The sequence below is a fragment of the Pteropus medius genome, unplaced genomic scaffold, assembly GCF_902729225.1.
Source record: "Pteropus medius unplaced genomic scaffold, Ma_sr-lr_union100, whole genome shotgun sequence".
Classification (NCBI taxonomy): Eukaryota; Metazoa; Chordata; class Mammalia; order Chiroptera; family Pteropodidae; genus Pteropus; species Pteropus medius.
In genome coordinates, this window is record NW_024349803.1 from 20,554,850 (window position 1) to 20,574,859 (window position 20,010).

The 20,010-nt window shown below is 51.3% G+C and overlaps 4 protein-coding genes across 5 annotated transcripts in view; 1 reads left to right on the plus strand and 3 right to left on the minus strand.

Moving 5' to 3' along the window:
- The window catches only part of RHOA (ras homolog family member A), a 40,930-nt gene extending 40,028 nt beyond the window's left edge, over positions 1 to 902 (minus strand). Inside the window, exon 1 of the mRNA XM_039837762.1 lies at positions 714 to 902. The gene's annotated coding sequence lies outside the window, so the exon portion shown is untranslated. The remainder of the gene's footprint in view (positions 1 to 713) is intronic.
- Positions 903 to 1,078: 176 nt separating this feature from the next.
- Positions 1,079 to 4,450, plus strand: TCTA (T cell leukemia translocation altered). The gene is made up of 3 exons (XM_039837764.1): positions 1,079 to 1,535; positions 1,881 to 1,935; positions 3,043 to 4,450. The coding sequence occupies exons 1-3, from the start codon at positions 1,313 to 1,315 to the stop codon at positions 3,083 to 3,085; spliced, it is 321 nt and encodes a 106-aa protein (XP_039693698.1). The 5' UTR covers positions 1,079 to 1,312; the 3' UTR covers positions 3,086 to 4,450.
- Positions 4,451 to 4,800: 350 nt separating this feature from the next.
- On the minus strand, positions 4,801 to 9,837 carry AMT (aminomethyltransferase). 2 transcript variants are annotated; one of them, XM_039837758.1, is made up of 9 exons: positions 9,388 to 9,837; positions 9,118 to 9,285; positions 8,500 to 8,580; positions 7,530 to 7,661; positions 7,057 to 7,135; positions 6,623 to 6,768; positions 6,359 to 6,539; positions 5,828 to 5,983; positions 4,801 to 5,727 (listed from the first exon to the last, which is right to left on the minus strand). In XM_039837758.1, the coding sequence occupies exons 1-9, from the start codon at positions 9,475 to 9,477 to the stop codon at positions 5,549 to 5,551; spliced, it is 1,212 nt and encodes a 403-aa protein (XP_039693692.1). In that variant the 5' UTR covers positions 9,478 to 9,837; the 3' UTR covers positions 4,801 to 5,548. The 2 variants fall into 2 exon arrangements, with proteins under 2 accessions (XP_039693692.1, XP_039693693.1); XM_039837759.1 differs by lacking the exon at positions 9,388 to 9,837 and adding an exon at positions 8,653 to 8,752 and having other exon boundaries at positions 9,118 to 9,256.
- A 156-nt stretch (positions 9,838 to 9,993) lies between these two features.
- On the minus strand, positions 9,994 to 14,227 carry NICN1 (nicolin 1, tubulin polyglutamylase complex subunit). Its single transcript, XM_039837760.1, has 6 exons — positions 13,988 to 14,227; positions 12,696 to 12,872; positions 12,319 to 12,432; positions 11,804 to 11,875; positions 11,364 to 11,468; positions 9,994 to 11,282 (listed from the first exon to the last, which is right to left on the minus strand). The coding sequence occupies exons 1-6, from the start codon at positions 14,117 to 14,119 to the stop codon at positions 11,241 to 11,243; spliced, it is 642 nt and encodes a 213-aa protein (XP_039693694.1). The 5' UTR covers positions 14,120 to 14,227; the 3' UTR covers positions 9,994 to 11,240.
- Positions 14,228 to 20,010: the final 5,783 nt, after the last annotated feature.

Below are 20,010 nucleotides of genomic sequence, written 5' to 3' on the forward strand. Positions count from 1 at the left end.
GTCCAATGGGGAACGATGGACAGATGTTTAGGTGATTCCTAATCAAGGTAGTAACTTAGACTAAGCAAAATAGCAAAATCAATACTATTCTAATCCAACATAAACTATTTAAATCATGAAAATGTTTTTTAAATGGATAATTTCCCTCTTTGCAATAACCGAAGAATCCTAACCCAAGATTTCAACACTTTTACTTACACAATCTCCAAGAATACTGCATTAAAAAAGAAAATCTACCCAACACATAACTGGACTTCACCCAGTATAAAACGGTGATTCATGTTTCACATTACATGTAAAAGCCAAAATGGAGTTGTAAAGAGTTTCTTTCTCATTTCAACTCCGACAGCCACGCGCGCTTCGCAGCGGCCGGCTGCCCGGTGCGGTCGCGGGGCTGGGCTCGGAGCACCCGCCCTGCCCGTCTCTGCCGTGAGAGAGGAAGCGCCAGGGACCGCGGGCGGCTTGGGCTCCACCAGGCCCGACCGGGCGGGGGAAGGGGCGCAGGAGGCCGCGGGGCGCGCTTCCGGGGACTGCGCGGGCGGGGCCGCCGCTTCGGGGAGCCGGGCCCGGAGTCAGGGTCAGGGCCCAGGGGCGGCCAGCCGAGAGCAGCAGGTGGGGCGCGGCCGCGGCAAGGCGGCGGGCAGGCGGCCGGAAGAGTGCGGGGCGGGCGGGCCCCGGGCGCCGCGGCGCTAAGAGGAAACCCTCTCACTCACCTCAGGGGACGACTCCCAGTCCGGCCTCTCTGCGCCGAGGACGGTTGTCCGCGGATCGCACACTCGGAGGCTATAGGGCGGGTGGCTGAAGAGGCGACGGCAGACTAACGAGAGAACCGACGGAGGACCGCGGGCGGCGGGCGGGGAGCGCGAGCGAGGGCGGGCGGCGACGGGAGGGCGGGGAGCGACGTGCGCGTCCCCGTATGCCCAGCGGGCTCGAGCTGGCCGCGGTCGCGGCCCCGCGCACGCGCGCACACTCACAGCTCATCCACGATTGCTCAGGAGCGCGTCCACGCCCTAAAAGCAAGGCGCTTAACCAATAATTGCGGCCGCGTGAGGCATCACGGGAACTCTGGGGCTATAAAAGACCTGGTTGCTATTTTGTGCTCCTCTAGTCACTCATCCTCTAAATAAGCAGGGTGGGGCCAGGTGCGCATGCGTGGTTTTACTACTCCGCCCAAACTGCCAACTCTTCGCGCAGGCGAGGTAGGCTGCCTTGCCTGGGTTCACGCCTGCGCACTAACGGCCTTAGGCCCGGAAGACCAGGCGCTTGCGCAGTGGGATCTACGGTGACAGACCGGGTGGGGCGCGAGCCAGTCATGGCGGATTCTTGGACTGTGCAGTCCTTGCAGGCTCTGCCGGCCACAGTGCTTGGCGTGCTGGGCGCCCTGGGCAGCGAGTTCCTGCGTGAGTGGGAGGCGCAGGACATGCGCGTGACTATCTTCAAGCTGCTGCTGCTGTGGTTGGTGTTAAGTCTCCTGGGCATCCAGCTGGCGTGGGGGTTCTACGGGAGCACGGTGACCGGGCTGTATCACCGCCCAGGTGAGGCTCCACACCAACTTCCGTGGACCGGCCACCCCTTTCCCCACCGGACTGTACCATTTGGCTCCCCAGAACCCCCCTAGACTACCACTGGTCCCCTAAGAACCTTATCGCAAGTTAACGTTGTACTATGACCCATGCCAACATATTTCACATCGGAAACCCCACCAGTCAACCCATCACATTATAACTCTTACTTTGAACCTTCACCAGACGATACGACTAGTCCCTTAGGTTTTCCACCTGACTCTCCAAATACCACTAGTCTCTAATCTGACCTGGGCTGATGCCCGCTCAGTTCCCCAAGCCAGCCTGCTGCAGCTCTGGATGTGTTCCTGCCCCCAGGTCTGGGCGGCCAGAACGGATCCACACCTGATGGCTCCACGCATTTCCCTTCGTGGTGAGTAAATCTGTTCCCATCTCAACCCCGTTTTTGGCAGGCAGAGGATACTCCTGCCCTGGGGATGGGGGAAGGGTGTTTCAGGGTAGGAGTCCATCAGCTTAATGGCCTTTGCAGTAAGCTCCAAGGGCTGCAAGTAGAGCTCAGTCTTTCAGTTACAATGATGGCTGAACAGTTTATCAGGACGCTGTTCAGCAACCTGTGGAGTAGACAGTGTTATTGTCACAAATTCAGAGATGAAATGGCAATTCCCTTGGATTCTACTTCACTGCAAGCCCCTCATTTGGAAAGGCAGGAGTCTCTTGTCTGCCCTCAGTGCACTGACTGACCTCACCAGAGTCAGCCTGCTTAGCTGTAATATGAACTCATTGATGAGGGCATTCATTCAGCTGTTCTCTGAGCTCTTAACCACATGGCAGAGGCCGCACTAGGTCCAGAAAACAAGGATAACCTAGGCCCTGCTCACAGGGAGAGCTAGATATTTGAAAGGGGAGGGCAGCAGTGCAGAGGTGAGGGCAGTCGGAGATTTCTCCTAAGAGAGACACCTAAGCTGTGGGCAAAGGCTAGGGGGTGGTAAAGGGTTTGAAGCAAAGAGAATGGCTAGAACAAGGCCCAGAGGCAAGAACAAGGGTGACATATTGAAAGAATAGACAAGGCTGTGATGCTGGAACTCAAATATATGAGGGCCTAGAGGGACCTGCAAAGCCCTAGACTTTTGGGAGCTATTGAAGGACTGAGCCACAGGACTGAGCATGGCCTAATCTAATTTGCCTTTTTATTTGCCTTCCTTGTGGCAAGTACGTAAAAAGATCTAATAGAGCAAGAGGCCAGTTAGGAGGCCTGCCACTGCTCAGGTTTTTTTCTTGGGCAAATGGGGAAGGATGGGAGTACCATCATAAGGTGGAGAACCAAGAGAAAGAACAAGTCTGCAGGGGAAAGGTGATGGGCCCAGTGTGGGCTGTGGGAGCTCAAGAGAGAGGTTTAGATTGTAGTGTGGCCTTACTGAGCCCATCTCAGCCCCTGTGAAAGGGCTAGAGAGAGCCAATCTCAGGGACTATCGTGCTGTCCATGGAATAACCCCCTCTCTTTTCTCTCCATCACTTTTAGGGAAACAGCAGCAAATGAACTTCTCAAAACCCACAGAGAATAAGGGAAAGCACCAAAGGGGTCTCCAGGGACATCACCGGGTCTGCTGGCTCCCACACTGGGTTCTGCTGCTTCCTAGACCCCAGGGATGACTGCAAGGGGTTCAGGGCTGTGGGGCAGGGAGTACTCCAGAGCTTGCCGGGTTGGGCCTCCACTGCCCTTGGCCTTTCCACCAGCAGCCCCAGGCATTGGCCAGTAAAGAGTTTGCCTCTACCCTCACCTGGGTACCTTATGGAGAAGGCACGTTTCTCCTCTCAGGGGTCAGTTTAGGAGAAGCCTCTTGGTTGGGAAGGCTAGCAGTCCATTTTCTGTCTTGGCTTCTTCCTGTCCCTCTTCTCATCCTCCTGGGATGTGAACCCATAGAGATTTGTCTGAGAGGAAGGCTGAGGCTGGCCAGCTCTGGGGTTTGTAAGGGAAGTCTGTTTTACCCTAAACCCTAGGTTTCCTGAATTTGGTTTTGCTGTGTTGGCAGGGAGCCGGGAATCTTGGCCTGGACACAGACATATACTCTATGATAACTTAGCTGGCCATTCAAGTATAAGGGGCAGCTGGCACCATCCAGTCATGATGGCACCAAACACCCACCTCCCTGGTGCATCCAGAGCTCTGCAGGTGTGAACTAGGCTATGGAAATTGTTTTTTCTGGAGCATCATGGTCATATTCCTTTCACTCCTTTGAGGGAACCTGAGTGCCTGAAAGAGGCTGAGCCCCAGGGGTGACCTCCCACGCCCGTCCCAACCACTTAAGTGCTCTTGGGGTTGTGGGTCTGGACCCCACCTGCTCACAGAGATACCAAGCAGTTAGTACAGAGTGACCCCCACCTGCCCTGCAGCCTCATTACTTCCCATCTTGACTTGGAACCTCAGGAGCTTCATCCTAAGAGCCCACAGGCTCAGCTCCTCCCTACCAGCACCATCTCAGCCTCCAAGAACCCTGAAGAGAGAAGAGCTACAGGTTTGGCAGGCCTGTCACTTCCACAGTGGGCCAGGGGACCTTCCAGAGGTGTAGGTGGTAAATGCCAGTTCCTGAAAGCAGTGTGGCCCTAAACCTGCCTCCTTCCTGGATAGCCATACTCCTGCCTACTTCTATGGGTCACCAGTGTCCCCCTGTCTTCCTGCCTCCCTCTGTTAGACGTCACATTTCCATCTGGCAGCCTTGGCCTAGATCGTCTTTGTGGCAGAGGTACACTGGAAGTAGGGCTACACTGAGCTCTTGCATAGGTACTTACTCCAGAGATACCTTCTGGTTGGCAGGATGATAGTTTTGCAGCCCCAGGCCTACCCAGTGACACCACCACACACAGATTCAGGGTCTCACATTCCACCCCAGGCGTGACTGAAGATGTGGCTTATTAAACATGGAAGTGCATCAGTTGTGTGGTTATTCAGACAGGACAAGGGTGTGCGTGCACAGGGGAAACTGAAGAGGGAACACCCCAGAATTTAACGACTTGCAGTGGGAGAGATGCCAGAGCTGAGGCTTCTCACAGCTCTCCAGCGGGCGAGAGTGGAGTCAGTAGGATCGTGGTCTGGAGAGGGGATGCCAGCTCCCTGAGAGAGCAGTGGTGAGCATGCAACATGGGCACTATCCCCATTAGTTCCTATAGACCTGCCCCTCTCAAGGGGAATCCACTAAGTCTATCTCAGAGGCCAGAGAGGCAGGCATTGAGCTGGTATCCCAGGAACCCTATGGGCAAAAGACAATGAAGGTAGACACTCTGGCAAGAAGGAAGGAAGCTCGTTTAATGTTTTTAGGAGTCAGTGGAGTCCAGTAATGGGCTGCAGGACCGAAGGTCAGCCCAGGGTAAGGCAAGCCCAGGAGGAGGCCCCGCCTGCAGCCCTGGGGCTCAGAACAGGTGGCGAGCCTGGCATGGTCTGCTACCGGGCGGCAGGCTGGGCCAACCTGGGAATAGGGGAGAGTGAGGCCATGCCCTATTGGCCATCCCCAAGTTTACACACAGGCACAGCAGCCCTACTGGGCCAGCCATCTACATCAGGAACCATTAGTTTGCATTCATGGAGAGTAAACCGGAGGAGGTGGCCAGCACTACCCAAGGTAATAACTCTTTGCAGTGTGAGAAACTGGTGAGGTAGGTTGGGCAGGCTTTAACCTAAAGGCGAGCCTTTGCCGCACAGCCAGCACCTGGCTGAGCAGAAGAGACACGCCAGAATTGATGCTTGTCACCGCCCTCTAGCAGGCAAGAGTCGGGTCAGTGGGAGTGTAGGCTGCAACAAGACATTGGGTAAGCCGGTCCATCACTGAGAAATGGGGTTTTGAAATTAAAGTGGCATAGGATGAGGGGGTAAAAATGGTGTGGGCCTCCTCAACCAGACAATTTAAACCAACCTGCACCCTAACCACCTACCCTCGGTGTGTTCTGCCTCAGCTTCCTGACCAACCCCTTACAGAATGCCCTCCATGCTACAGGAAGGCTCCTGGAGGGGAGGGCCTGGTCCCAAGCCACCCTCACTTGAGGGTATAGTAGTTTGTGGGTACAAAGGGCATCTTGCTGACCACAGCCATCTGCTGCTTCCGCCGCACCTCTACCAGCAGCCGGGTACCTGGCCGGCTGTACTCAGAAGGCACGTAACCCATTGCCACGTTCTTCTTCAGGCAGGGTGAGGGGCAGCCACTGGTTACAGTACCTAGCCAAGCAGAGGCCATGTGTCAGCACTACCCTGCCGGTCCAGAGCCCACCCGCCTGGGGAAGGGATAAGGGCTCTCCAACCTCCCTGATCCACCTACCAATCACGGTGCCCTCGGTACTCAGGATGGGGCTATGTGCTCGCATAGGAGCCCCCTCACACGTTAACCCCACACGCCTCCGCTGCACCTTGCCCTTCAGCTGGGGGACAATGACCGCGGCTCCAGGGAAGTCCATGGCAGCTCGGCGGCGCTTCCCTGGAGCATAATACACCAGACTTAAGCCACAGTCCATAGGACCTCAGACCACAAGGTCCTAGCTATGAGGCCCCCAGGTGACCCACCCAGCATCAAGGCCCCTTCACTTAGGCTCCCACAGGCCCTATTCCTCCCCTGCCATGTAGTCAACCACCCACCTCCTGCCCCCTGGTCTTGGAGGCCATGCTGCCTGCTGAGGGTCCTCAGCATCTAACGGGCAAAGCCACAGTGGCGCCTTCAGGGAACGGAGGCTCAGGGAGGTTGAGTTGCTTGCTCCAGGCTACACAACATCGGGAGCAGTCACAGGCCGGCTGGTCTCATTAAGGGCCACTCCAACCTTTAGGATCCCATCCCTGGGTTGCTAGCCCAGCTCACCCAGCGTCCAGCTGAGGCTGCCTTCCACAGGTGTGGTGTGTTCATCAATGTCGTTCCCATACAGGCAGAGGCCTGCCTCCAGGCGTAGGCTATCCCGGGCTGCCAGCCCTGCTAGCTTTACCTCTGGGTTTTCCAGCAGAGCTGTTGCTAGGCGGACTGCCCCCACTGCTGGCACTGAGATCTACAGGGACATCAGAGAACAGGTGGGCCGCTCGCCCCAGAGTCCTATGCCCTGCACTATTACCCTGTACCCACTTCACACACCTCCACACCATCCTCTCCTGTGTAGCCACAGCGGGTCACACGGCAGCTGGACACGCCAAACACCTCCATCACAGCACTGGTCATAAAGGGCAATTTCCTCAGGTCATCTGTCACGCCGGCCTGTAGCACCTGGGCTGCAGTGGGGCCTGGGCCCAAGGAGCCAGTGACCAAGTGTCCAGGTCCCAGTGCCCCTCAAAGCTGGACTGCAGCCCTTACTTGGGGCCCTGAGCAAGTCTTCCACTGCAGGTGAGAAAAGATGCTCTTGCCCATGGCCCATGGATCTTGGGGCAGGTGGAAGGAGGGCATGACACCCAGCTTAGAATATGGCATACGAATCTCACTATCCACACCCCCTCCTGCTACAGCCTCTGTGCTAAGCAGTCGAGGAAGCCAGGAAGGCAAAGGTCAGCTCCAACCCCAGCCTGGCCACTCACCTTGTAGAGCTAGCAGGGCATTATCCATCACCTCCAGGCCCACATCACTGCCCATGTTTTGAAGCTCCCGGACCTTGTCCTGAAAGGAAAGACAGAAACAGCACATGAGCTTCTGGAACTATTTCTTGAGTACCTGCCATGGGCCAGGTGCTGCAAAAATTGGTAGAATAGGCTGGTTCCCATCTTACAAGGTCGTGTAACTACTAAGTGGTAGGGATGACCCAAGCTTAGGTGGGCCAGCTCTAATGCCAAGCTTCAGCCCTCCACCCTTACCAGAAGATGCTCACTTAGGGGCCAGGGACAGCTTCACCTCCCCATCTCCTCCTACACTCCCACCATGAAACCTGGCATGCTCCAGGGAGGGCCCATTGTGGCCTGCTATTCATTCACTCAAAGAGCCACTGTCCTGAACGACAAGCAGGCTGCTCTGTGAATAAGAAAAGGCTGTACGTAGAAGACAAGAGGGGCTGTACCTGCATGAGGACCAAGTCTTTGTCCCAGCAGCTAGCGTTGGACACCACATACAGGTGCCCCTCAGAGGTGTTGGTCACAATCAAGTCATCTAAGATGCCTCCAGCTTCGTTGGTAAACAGCGACAGAGTCCCCTAGCACCAAAATGGAGCATCTTTGCCTCCAAGTTCAGGAGGCCAAGATCAAGTGTGAGTTAGACATAATGCTGGACCCACTCAGCCACCACAAACTCATGAACCCTCATGCACAGGGCTGGAAAGGTGCAAGGTGCAAGGCTGGGTCAGTCCTGGCACCTCCTCAAGCCCAGGGTTTTTGATCCTCATGCACTGAGATGTTTGTACTACTCCCTACTCAGTACCAAGCCCCACGTCACACTTAATCCACAATACCAAGGACTTGCTGCTTCATCCCACCCAAACCTGGGACAACTCAGCTCACACTCCAAACCCCAGGACAGAAGCTTCAAAATTCCATATTGATAATCTTATGTGCTCCACAGCAGCAATGCCCCAAAATACTGGGAGGCTGGCCTCGGCCTCCCCACTGGATGGACAAAGAGTCTGAGATTAAGAAGTCACATGAATCACCTTAGGATCTTGTTAAAATGCAGGTTCTAATTCAGCAGGTGTAGAGCAGGTCCTGAGAGTATTTCTGACAAGTTTCTACGTGATGAAGATTTAAGAACTACACTTTGAATTGCAAGGGGTTAGGCAGCACAGAAGGTCACAGAACAAGACATGAACGTGGGTTTCTGGCCTCCCGGCCTGATATAGAGAGCACGGGATAAGTCCCTCCTTACAGATGGTTGGGTGTTTAGACACGACTCAGGGATTCAGTGCCCCAAGAATGCAAGCTCTGTGAAACTGTATCTAATCCATCACTGTGCCCCCAAGCCCGAAGCAAGGACTCAGCTGTTTGCTGGCTCGTGACTAAGAACACCCATTGAGCAAAAAGAAGAGAAGAGGGGCCCACCTGGTTTGGCCTTAGCTCTGCAATATCTCCAACCACTAGACTCTCCATCAGCTTCACCCGGTCACAACCATATATCTTGGTCTAGGAAAGAGATCAAAAGCCTCAGGACGCTGCAACAGCACCGATCTGGAAGGCCATCGGGCATGGAGGTACCTTTCCTGCCATCCACAGCACAGTCCAACCCAGCCAAAGTGCCTGACCAGTCTTTTGGTTCTGCAAGTGGCAAAGTCTACACTTTCTGATTCTCCAACATCTGCCAATACAGGAGAAGGTGCAGTGGCGGGAAGCTTGGGAATTTGAAAGGGTCCAGCACCTTCATGAAATACCCCTTCCCAAACCAATACCTAGGGCAGTCAATGAAAATGGGTGCCAGCCCTGGAAAACCTAGGACATTAAGCAATGCCACTAAGTGGGAGCAGGCTGGAGAGATTAGAGAGGGGCTGCTCAGGTGAGCCTCTGAGTTAATTTTCTGGGGGCCATAGTCTGACACCCCTGAAACTTCCAACTCTTCTGAGGAGGGCCCTTAGAAGCCAGCTCCCAGCAAACAAAGCAGAGGGTTCCCCTCCGTTGATGGGAAGGAAGCCCTGGTATGGAGGTCAGCGTGCTCCCCTGGCTCACCTGTAGCATGTGGGACACGTCGAAGAGGGAGCAGAGCTGGCGTGTGTGTAGGTGTGAGTCAATGTGGCTGTCCCGGTACTGCACTGGCAGACTCCAGCCCGCAAATGCTACCATCTTCCCGCCATGGGCCAGGTGGAAGTCATAGAGTGGTGTCCTGCGGAGCACGTCCTGCGGGCGGCCAGGCTCAGTGCCACCAGGGCCCCAGCCCCCAGTTCCCTCCTTCCCCCACCCTCCAAGATTGGCACCAAGCCCCAGCACCCTCTATCCCACCTGTGAGCCACTGAGCAGACGGCCTGAGACCGAGGGGAGAGGCTGCCCACGCAAGCCCAGATGGGCCACCATGCTCACTGCCCGCTGCATTGTTGCCCGTGATCAGTGCAGCCGACGCAGAGAGGCCACCACTCCGTCAGGCACGCTGGGAGATGTAGTCCAGGCCCGGCTCGGTCAAATTTCTCTCCCACAAAGGGGATCAGAAGAGGGGCGGGGAGCCTCAAGGGCAGGCGGGGCTTTAGAGCACACGGTACAGTGAGTCCAAGCACCAGGGAAACAGCCCCAGGCGCTTCCAGCTGATGAGGGCGGATTGGGCCTTCCAAGCCTGGTTAAGCTGCTCAGAATCACAGCTGGGGGCTTGACCTCCCACTGCTGACTGCCCTGCCTCCAGGGGCCAAAGTTCAGTAAAGGGCTGAGGCTTGAATCCCACATTCAGGACATCAGGAGAGTAAGGTCAAATGGGAGGAGGGGACAGGATGGAGAGGACACAGGAGGTGTCCTGTGTCAGAGCGAGCCAGCCTAGCAGGCAGAGCACCCCAGTAACCTGGCCTCACGTGAGGGTCTCCAGCTTTCCCATCGGGTGGACACAAGCAGCCAGCACAGTCATGCATTCCACAAGTGTTTATTGATCTAACTGCATACTAGGCCCAGTGCTAGGTGTTGGGGACATAGCTGTGAATGAAGCAAAGTCCCTGCTACCCTAGGGACCTCCCCGCTCAAACACACAGAGGGCCACTATTCCCTGAGCATAAGACTATGGTCATTACCCTCTTAGCAAAAGCTGAATGGAGCTAAGTAAATGACCCTGCAGGGAAAGGTATCACCTGCAAGAACCCTGACAGGTGAGAGCAGTGGGCAGCTATCGAAAAGTGGCTGACTTTACCACAGACCCCACACAAACGTCCCATTTTCCAGTCCAGCAGGTGCTGCAGTACTGCCTCATAATAGTTCCCAGAGGCAAAGCCAGGATAAAAACAGAAGCAGGATTTTCTCATAAAAGGCAGTCTGCCTTATTCAGCAGCTGGCCTGCGGTTGTAAAGGACCTTAGCCTCTTAAAAGACATCAGTAAAAACCCTTAACCAGACCCAGCCCCATCAAGATCCCTAATCACGCTGAGCATTTCTTCTGGAAGGGAGCACCTGGCAGAAGGGACAAGGATGTACTTTGGGTTCTGTCAGATGGCAAACAGGTTCCAGGACTCACCCTCAGGCCCTGGCCTTGCCAGAGGCACCTGCTAGGCTGGATGGGCAGACCCACTGGAACACACAACCAGGAGCCAGCCAGCTTAGAGACCAAGGGATTCCGGCAGCCCAAAGCCCCAGCTTTGCTCCCCAGGCAGGCAGCAGGAGTTTAGACAGGAAATTTCTTTTTGTGGGCATAAAACAAAGGGAAAGAAGACCACCAGGGGGCGGGGAAGGAAGAAACGGAGCTCCTATTTCTCCCTCAAGTTTCCAAAGTACGAAGTGCCATGACTATAGCACGCTAGATAGAGTAGGCTCTAGTAGGCCACCCCAGCCCACTGCACTCAGGTGAGGGAGCAGGCAGAAGACAGGGGTGTGCATGTTGGCAGAAGGGGCAGAGGAGGATTCTTAGTAAGTAGAATTGGAGTGTTTTTAGGGTAGGAAAAGGAGTTTCAGGTTGCAGCCAAGTGAGGACAGAGTGTACCCCCGCCAGGCGCTCATGCTGAAACAACACAGTGAGCCCCCAAGAATCCTGAATCTGTGAACACGGCCCCGAAAGAACAGGCATGCAGGCAACACTTGGAATGCACAGGGAAAGCACTTCGGCCTCTGATGGCCCAAACCAGGCCTGGACGGGCACGGAAGGTCAACGTCTTGGTCAAGAGCCACGGCTCAAGTGTAGGAGAGCAAGTTCAGGTCATAACAGCCATCCACCTGCAACACAAAAGACCATCAGATCTGGGACCATCCCACAGCCAGGCAAAGGAAGCCAAGCAAAGGGAAGTGATCACTCACATCAAAGCGGCCGATCCTTGTGGAGCTGTGACTGGCCCGGATCATCTCTGTCAGCGCCCACATCTGCTGCACCTCGGAGGATATCCTGCTGGGGTCTGGAAGACCCTGCTCCAGAAAGAGGGGTCAGTAGCCATGGGTCTTTCCCAAGCAGTGCCCTTAGAGCTCCAGAGAGGCTAAGTCGGGCTATGGGGCCCTCCAACTGAGACGAGTAACATTCCCAGATGACTTGTGAAACACGAGGTTGGGGCCTGATGTGCAATAGGTGACCCAGCCCCACACAGAGATGCCTCAAATCCCATGGGACACCCAGGAGGAAGACGGCACAGAGTGAACAAGGGCTCTGGGTCCAGCCCCAGATTCTTGCAGATAGGGGCACACCTGAGCCTGTACTGGACACCAGAGCTATTCACACATGGTTCTTACCCAGGGTGCACGCTTACCTCATGGAGGGGAGCAGGCTGCTCAGAAGGCACTGGGTGGGAGAGCCACTTGGGAAAGGTCATGGAGGGGCTCTGCAAAGCAAAGTCATACTGCCTTAAGGGAAGCAGAAGGAGAGAGCCCTGGGACCAGATTCCAAGCTCCCAAGGTCCTGGGAGCAGAGAGAAGGATTGCTGAGCCTCGGACATGGGGAAAACCTGCTAGGGGTCCACAGAGACCCAAGGGGCAGTCAGACGACCTAAGCTCTTCTGTTATACAGAAGGAGGCCCCCAGAATACATGGAACAGAATTATCTCCCAGCACCTGAAGGCTTCAGCTCTAAAAGGGGCAGGTGGCCCCAAAGGTCAGGGCACATAGAGACATTAGCTTCTAGCATTCCCACCTGGTTAACTTCCATGAAGGCCTCCTTCTGAGCCTCACCATCCTTACCCATCCGCTGCCAACCCACCCCCAGTTCTCTCAGCTGTAGCTAGGAGCCCCTGGGGAAAGGGCCATCCAACAGATTTGAACAACTTACCTTTGGTCCCTGCTGGTAGATCTGCAGCTCCTCCACTGTGAAAGATAGCCATAGTGGTGACGGCTGTCGCAGAATCAGGCGCAGCTCCAGTACTCTGGCCATGTCACACAGCATCTGACACACACATACACAAACACACAAAGACTCAGGGAGGCTCCAGCTCACTGCCCAGGAGCCTCCCAAGAAGCAATGGGCCAGGCTGCTGCCTCCCCAGGCTTTTAGGAAGGAAAGAACAGTAGTCCCTCCAAGGCACTTCCCAAAGAGTCACAGCCCAGGCCAGCTTTGGCCCCTGCTCCTCTCCTGGTATTCTGGCCCAGTTCCCAGTCCCCCTGCGAGCCCGCATCTGGGCTGACAGACCATGCTGAGTACCAGCTGACCTGGTGCTTGAACAGCGATACATACTCCTGGGCTCCCTCCTCACTGTGTGGGTCAGGCATCAGGCAGTAGTCCCGCAGGCAGGTCACCCACTTGACCGGTGTGTGCATCGAGGTATACTTGCGAACACGGATGCTCAGAAAGGCTGTGTAGTAATTCTTAAATGTGATCTCCTGCAGCTAGAGCACACACAACCCACCTCAACAAATCAGACCCAGGCCCAAGGCCAGAGAGGCTCAAAGGCATCATCTTCTCCTTCCCTTAGGAATATACTCTTCTATCAATCTAACAAGCATCCTTTGGGGTCCAAAGACAATTTTGCTTTCCTAGAGGAGCTCAGTCTAAATGTCATATAAACAAACCACAACCACAGATCTTGCCGCATGCCCAAGATGTTGCCAGAGGTTAGAGCCCTAACTCTGGAGGAGGCAGAAATGTACAGATGAGGCCTGAAAGGGGAAGAATCCACCAAGTGGACCAAGAAAGGAAAGGTAATGTAAAAGTAGTGCAGAACATGGAATAATTCAGCTGGGCTACAGTAGTTCTCATCACTGGACACTCATCAGAATCACCCTAGGAAAAAAATTTTTAAATATATAGGTGGGCAGGCTCCACTTCAGACCTACTGAATCAGGATTTCCAGGATTGGGTCCATTAATGAAGTTTCCCAGTTTATAGTTAAGAAACAGCTTTGAGAAGAACCACCTTCTACAGCACAAAGTGCATGGGGCCAAGAGGCAGGCAGGGCACAGACATAGAGTGGCCTTGAAAGCCAGGCCATCAGAAAGTAGACTTTGTCCTCTGTGTTAAGGTCCTCCAGTGTCTGGTCACTTGCAAACTGATGTGGAACTGCAAATGCAGACTGAAAACCGAAGCCATTGGGAAGATCCTGCTGACGGATGAGTTGAACCTGACCTCCAGCAGGGACTGTGAGAATGGGCAGGAGGCAGGTTTGGGGGTAACTCATTGCCTTATGATCCTCGGCCAGTGGCCGGGGACAAAATGACCTCTCACTATATTTGGTTCACAACTGTATCTCCAGCACCTAGCCTACTATCTTGGCACTTTCCTGCCAGCACTGTCCTGGACGCGGGGTGGAGATGGTGCAGAGAACAAGACAGGAAGCTGCATTCTAGTAAACGTGTTAACTGCAGTAATAAATTAATGGTTAACTGATTCGTAAAGGCGAGGCCAGTGTAGAGGCTTTGGGAAAAGAGTTAACGCCCGAGACACTCCCGAATTTCCTGGTCAGCCCCGCCCAGGAGCCCTGGTCGCGCCCACGGGGCTTGCTCACCTCGAAGGGTGCGACGCTGGGGAAGGTGACATCGATGACCAGCACGCCGGGCCGACCTTGAGAGGTCCGCACGTCGCCCACTTGCAGGGCCACTGTGCCTTTCACATGGCAGGGCACCGACACCAGAGACATGGTGCCAGCGGCCGGGAACAAGCGCAACCGCGGATCTTGGCCTCCAACCTCTGATCTTCCCTGGCGTCCCCAGCCCAGCCCCAAGAACTACAACTCCCGGGAGCACTCGCGCTTGGCCAGCCCAGCCAATCACCAATACTCAAAGTGTGCAGGGAAGTCGGAAGTGCCTGCGGAAGTGTTCCTTCAGCCAATCACTGCGCGAGCCTTTGAGAGCCACCGGGAATCTCTCCCAGAAACGGCCCAGCTGTTCTGTAGCTCAGCGGTCCAGAGCTCTCTCGGCTCCTCCAGTCTCGCCACGTTACTGCTGCTGGCGGTCGTCAGTAAAAATGTGTAAAGCTATGGACACGAATGAGCATAAGTGCCCGGTCGACATTAATTGCAAGAAGATTTTCCCCTCTTCTTTTTAATGGGCAAAGGATTTGAACAGACAATTCACAAAAGGTAAATGCCAATAAGCCCATGAGAAATGCTTGACATGATTATTCATCAGGGGAATGCAAATTATAACCCCACACAGCCACTAACAAACAGGCTTAAAGACTGACAACGAGGCGGAGGGCCTGGAACCCATACGCAATTTCTCAATTTCTGTCCACTTCGAAAACCAGTTTGGCGGGGTTTTTTAAACTAAATTTATATAATGGTCCAGCCATTACACTCCCAAGTATTTGCTCAAGAAAGGTTAAAGCATACATCCACCCAAGGGTTTTATTCATAATAGCCCCAAATTGGAAATAATCCAAATGTCCAACAGATGAACAGAGAAACTAACATTCATACAGTGGAATACTACTCAAAAACAAAATATAAATGACCAAATCCAAGTGTCTATCAACAGATTACTGTCAGTGGTTTTGTTACTATTATTATCCTGTTTTGTCCGTTCAACATTGCTAGAAGCTTTCCCCACCTGCATCAGAAACTCCATCCAAGAAGAGCTGATATTTCAGTCCAAGCCTAAAGCCTGGAAAAGTCCTAAATTCCAGCTCAAGAAATCAGGCAGGAAGAGCTTCCTCTTACTCAGCTTATTTAGATCTTCAATTGATTGGTGAGGCCCACCGGTATTAGTGCAATATGCTTGACACAATCTATTCAAATGTTAATTTCACCCAGAAACACCCTCACAGACACGCACTCAGAATAGTGTTTGGCTAATTGTCTAGATAAACCAAGGTCCCTTCAAGTTGACACATAAAATTAACCATCACAGAATATGTTTTTAAACGGTCACTTATTTGTGAATTTTTTGTTTGCCTTCTCTCATTCATTTCTAGTTTCATTCTGCTGTGATCAGAAAAGACACTGTATAATTTCAATCTTTTAAAATTTCTTAGGACTTGTTTTGTAAATATCATATGATCTATCCTGAAAGATGTTCCATGTAGACCTGAGAAAAAATGAGTATTCTGTTGTTGTTTGCTTGAGTGTCTGTTAGGTCTAGTTGGTTTACAGTGTTGTTCAAGTCCTCCATTTCCTTACTGATATTCTGCCTGGTTGTTCTATCCGTTATTAAAAGTGGAGTAGTGACATCTCCAACTATTACTGTAAAACTGTTTCCCTTCTCAATTCTGTCAATTTTGTTTCAGATATTCTGGGGCTCTGTTGTGTATTGTTTATAATTTTTATATCTTCTTGATGTATTACACCTTTTATCAACATATTTCTTTGTCTCTTCTTACCTGTTTTGATTTAGGTCTAATTTGTCTTCTAATAATATAGCCACAAAGATCTCTTTTGGTTACCTTTTGCAGGGAATAGATTTTTCCCACCCTTTTACTTTTAATCTCTTTAGATCCTTGTATCCAAGGCGAGTCTCTTATAGATGACATATAGAGCTTGTTTTTTTAAATCTAATCTGCTAATCAGTCTTTGAATGGGAAAGTTTAATCCATTTACATTTAATGTGATTACTGATAAAGGATTTACTTGTTACATTTAGCTATTTATTTTCTGTGTATTTAATGGGTTTTCGTTGTTCCTCAATTCCTCCATTCCTTCCATTTTTGTATTTAGTCGATTTTTTGTAGTGCACCATTTTGATTCCCTTCTTTCCTTTCTTTCTTTTTTTTTTTTTTGATATTTAAAAACTATTTTATTAGTGGATAACTTGGGGGGTTACAATTGACATCTTAAATTTATAACAAGCTAGTTTAAATAAGACTAACTTAATTTCAATAGTATAGAAATACCTGCTCCTATACATCTCTATTCCTCCCCCTTTTGTGTCATTGTCACAAATTACATCTTTATATATTTTATGACTGATAGATTCATTATTGTTGTTTTATGCATTTGCTTTTAAATCATATAGAAAAAAGAGCGAAGTTACTAATCAAACCAAAAGTACAATGATCTTGTCTTTTATTTACTGGCTTTTTATTAGCCTATAAAGTTACTTTACTAGTGCCAACCTAAAAATAGAAAGGCCTTTCAAAGTGAGAGGCAAACAAGCATTTATTCGGGATCAATAAGAGTAGCTATTCAAGAACACTGATTCAAATGGAAGCCCTAATAGTGTTCTGATTCAGAGACAAAGACTATGGGTATTTATGAGAAGGGGGACATTTACATCAATAGAAAGAAAGCATTTCTATTGGCTGGTAACAGATAACATTACATAGTGATGCTAATTCTAAATAATGTTTTTAATTTTCAGTCCAGTAGTCATAATCACTGCTTTCTTGTTATCTTTACAAACAGTCCTTTGAGAAACGGATTTGCTTAGGCCCAGTCCAAAGGTTATTTTGCCTTGTTTTTATCATTCCAAAGTTTGAGGTATAAGATGTGCAAGTTCCTCTGACGTGGTATCTCTAGCTCCATTTTAAAGTGCCTTCGTTTATATTATTTATACTAGTGTTCTTTATTTTTAATTCTGCCTTCAAGTTACTGTCTTGTGTCCTTTCGTTTTATCCTTTAGCATTTCTTATAGGGCAGGTCTAGTATTATACTGTCGTTTACCTTAAATTAGCAAATAGTTTAACATTTTTCAGTTCTTATTTCTAATATCATAAACCTCCATCGATATAGTTCACATAAATAAAATTTCTCAATTCCGATTAAATACATTGCAAGTGCTCAATAGTCTCATGTGCCTAGTAGCTACTATATTTGACAGTATAACTCTAAAATAATATGAATCCTGGAAAAGCAGGTTTGTCTTGTTCTTGGTTAAATCCTCAGCGCCTAGAACAGAGCCTGACATAGTATTTGTTGAATCTGTGAATGAATGGAGTAGTTTGCACTCATCGCACTATTGCCTGGGACTGGTCCAGGTCCCAGCCCAGATCCCCTAGCTGGCAACGTTCCCCATAGTCAGGACAGCAGCGCCACCTGCTGGGAAGTGGCGTGTCACTCACCCATGAGAATCAGGCTCTGGGACTGGAATCTGGTGGGGCAGGCATAGGTGGGAGGTAGGCTCCCGGTACTTGGAATGATATTCCATACCTGAGCCTTGGACCCTCAACTTTCCAAAGGTCTTTCGCAGATCTAATCTCCGAGTATTACCAAGGCAACTATTGTATCAGGAACCCAACCAATAATCAAAAACAAGAAGACCATGTCAGGCTCCCTTTTGCAAGGTCCACATCTGGACTCTGGAAATGGCTGCCTGTAAGAGTCTCATAAGCCAGCCCTGTGCCCAGAACTTCTTAACTTCTATTGGCCTTTCGAGAATTTGATTCCTCCAACACACACACACACACGTAGCTCTTGCTCATAGTATAAACTTGTACTCAGTGAATGGCACCTTGGTCCAATGGCATAGTGAGTCTCCAACAGCACTGAAGTTTCTGATCCAGGTGAGGAAAGCTCCTAGCAACGTTGAATGGACAAAGCAGGATAGTAATAGTAACAAAAACAATAACCACTAACTCATTTAGCATTTCTATGTGCCAGACACTTACTGTTTTCTTTACACTCAACCTACTCCTCTTCAAGGTAGAAATCACAATCATTTTCATATCATAGGTAAGAAAAACTGAGCAGAAAGGTTGACTAACTTGCCCAAGACCATACAGCTGATGGATGGCCATATTGGGGTTCAACCCTGGCAGGACCACATTGTATATAGAATCTGGTCTCGGCTTTATGAATCTTTTTTATTTAACAAATATTTACTGAACACTTTTTCACATAGGCACACAGCAGTGAACCGAAGTCTCTATCCTCATAGAGTTTTCATTCTAGTGGAGGAAAAGACAAATGAATCAGTTTACACATAATGGCTAATAGTGATAAGCACTCGCAACAAAATGGCAAGAGACGCATCCAACGTGCCCTTGAGAGGATTCATCCAGGCCACTTTGTTACAAGCTTCCTGGATCCTAGGTTGACAGACAGAAGTTCTTTCTTCATCTCCTTCTGTGGGTTCAAAGTTGCTGTTTGGAAGCAAGAGGTGACAAGAAGTGACTAAAAAGGCCAGGCTCTGCTAGAGGTAGCCACACACTGGGCAGCTTACTAAATGCGTGGAAAAGGGATTCAGTTTCAAGATAATCCCATTGGGAAGGTTACACTGAGTGAGCCATCTGATGTTGGGCATGATTTCTCTTTGTATAATGCTTAGCCCGAGGCCTGGTACATAGAAGGTGCTCAGTAGATGTGGCGAATGACGGATATATCAATTAAAAAACAAAACAAAAACAGCAGGTGTGGTGATGGATGTGTATGTGAATCAGAGCCCACAGCTTCCAAAGCTCGCAGAGGCCCCCAGTTGGCAGCCAGACCCATCCAGATGGGCAGGAGGTAGCGGGGCAGCAGATCGTGCTGGGACTCCCGGGAGGCCTGGTGTGAGGAAGACAGCCCAGCTCTGGTGAGCAGGTGTAGATTCTCAGCTGGGTTTGAAGCTACCCTTTTTTTAAAAAAACAAAACAATAAAACACAACCATCCCCAATAGGGTGATTTCAAGTGATTCCAAGGAGGTGGCAGAGCAGTTGGGCCTCATGAGGCTCCCGTTGCCCAACCTCACAGGCTCTAGAGGGCAGTGCAAATCAAGATGACCAGGAGCTGGCCTGAGACTCAGCCAGTTAGGGCAGAACCAGACTGGAATTTCTCTGACCTTAAGCACACTGCAAGGGCTTCTAGCCTGAGTTCCCTGAAGCCCTACACGATGTTCACGGATCCTTGTAAATTACAGGCAGGTTTCTGTGTGCAGGGAGTGTTTGTCTGATAAAGTGTCAGTAGCTTTTTTGGGGGGAAAGGGGTGGATTATGGAGGTAGGAAGTCTGGGGCCCTGCCACAGGGAATGAAATCCATGGTACCCCCTTCTCAGGCTTGGTCTCCAGATGGGGCCCATGCTGCCTTTCCCAAGTGCTGGCTGACAGCGCCACTCACCATCTCCCTTACGGCCTGCCATGGAATACTCAGCTGCCCAATCCAGGACTGTGTGTCCAACTGGGGAGGAGGGCAGGAAATAAGTCTTTCTCCTTGGGGGCTGCTGGGCATAGCTGGGAGCTTGGAGCAGCTCCCTGCAGCTGCTGGGGATAGGGAGCCAAGGAATGCTTGTGCTTCCCTGGCTTTCCTGGGACCCACTGTCCTGCCGCTGAAGTCACTGGGCTCCACCAGGCCCCACTCTGGGCCTCACTGTTGGTACATTTTATCCCATTATGAAAGGAATCTGGAACGGGATGACTCTGGTTTTGAGTAATACGGGACCAGCAGCTGGCTATCTTGTCAGTTCCTCCACTTCCCCGCATTTGGCCCCCCGCTCCGGACCATGCTGTTCCGTCAGGCAAGTTTCAGCAAAGTCTAGGATGCCTGGCTGGGGCCTGCTTGGGCAGTCACCTCTACCCCAATCTTGTCCATCTGGTCAGGCCTCGACAGGCCCTGCTATTGCTCAGCCTCTCCTGGGAATTCATCAAGCCAGCAGAAAACTCAGCCACTCCCCTCCCCAAAG

Bases quoted from the DNA above. Each gene is read 5' to 3' on its own strand.
- TCTA (XM_039837764.1), top strand. From the start codon at position 1,313: ATGGCGGATTCTTGGACTGTGCAGTCCTTGCAGGCTCTGCCGGCCACA. The intron at 1,536-1,880 runs GTGAGGCTCCAC...TCCTGCCCCCAG, and splicing joins CGGGCTGTATCACCGCCCAG to GTCTGGGCGGCCAGAACGGA. The intron at 1,936-3,042 runs GTGAGTAAATCT...CATCACTTTTAG, and splicing joins TCCACGCATTTCCCTTCGTG to GGAAACAGCAGCAAATGAAC.
- AMT (XM_039837758.1), bottom strand. From the start codon at position 9,477: ATGCAGCGGGCAGTGAGCATGGTGGCCCATCTGGGCTTGCGTGGGCAG. The intron at 7,662-8,499 runs GTGGGCCCCTCT...TTTTGGTGCTAG, and splicing joins CAGAGCTAAGGCCAAACCAG to GGGACTCTGTCGCTGTTTAC. The intron at 6,769-7,056 runs GTGAGTGGCCAG...CCTTGGGCCCAG, and splicing joins TGCCCTGCTAGCTCTACAAG to GCCCCACTGCAGCCCAGGTG.
- NICN1 (XM_039837760.1), bottom strand. From the start codon at position 14,119: ATGTCTCTGGTGTCGGTGCCCTGCCATGTGAAAGGCACAGTGGCCCTG. The intron at 12,873-13,987 runs GTGAGCAAGCCC...TGTGTGCTCTAG, and splicing joins CCAGCGTCGCACCCTTCGAG to CTGCAGGAGATCACATTTAA. The intron at 11,876-12,318 runs GTAAGTTGTTCA...TTTGCTTTGCAG, and splicing joins TCTACCAGCAGGGACCAAAG to AGCCCCTCCATGACCTTTCC.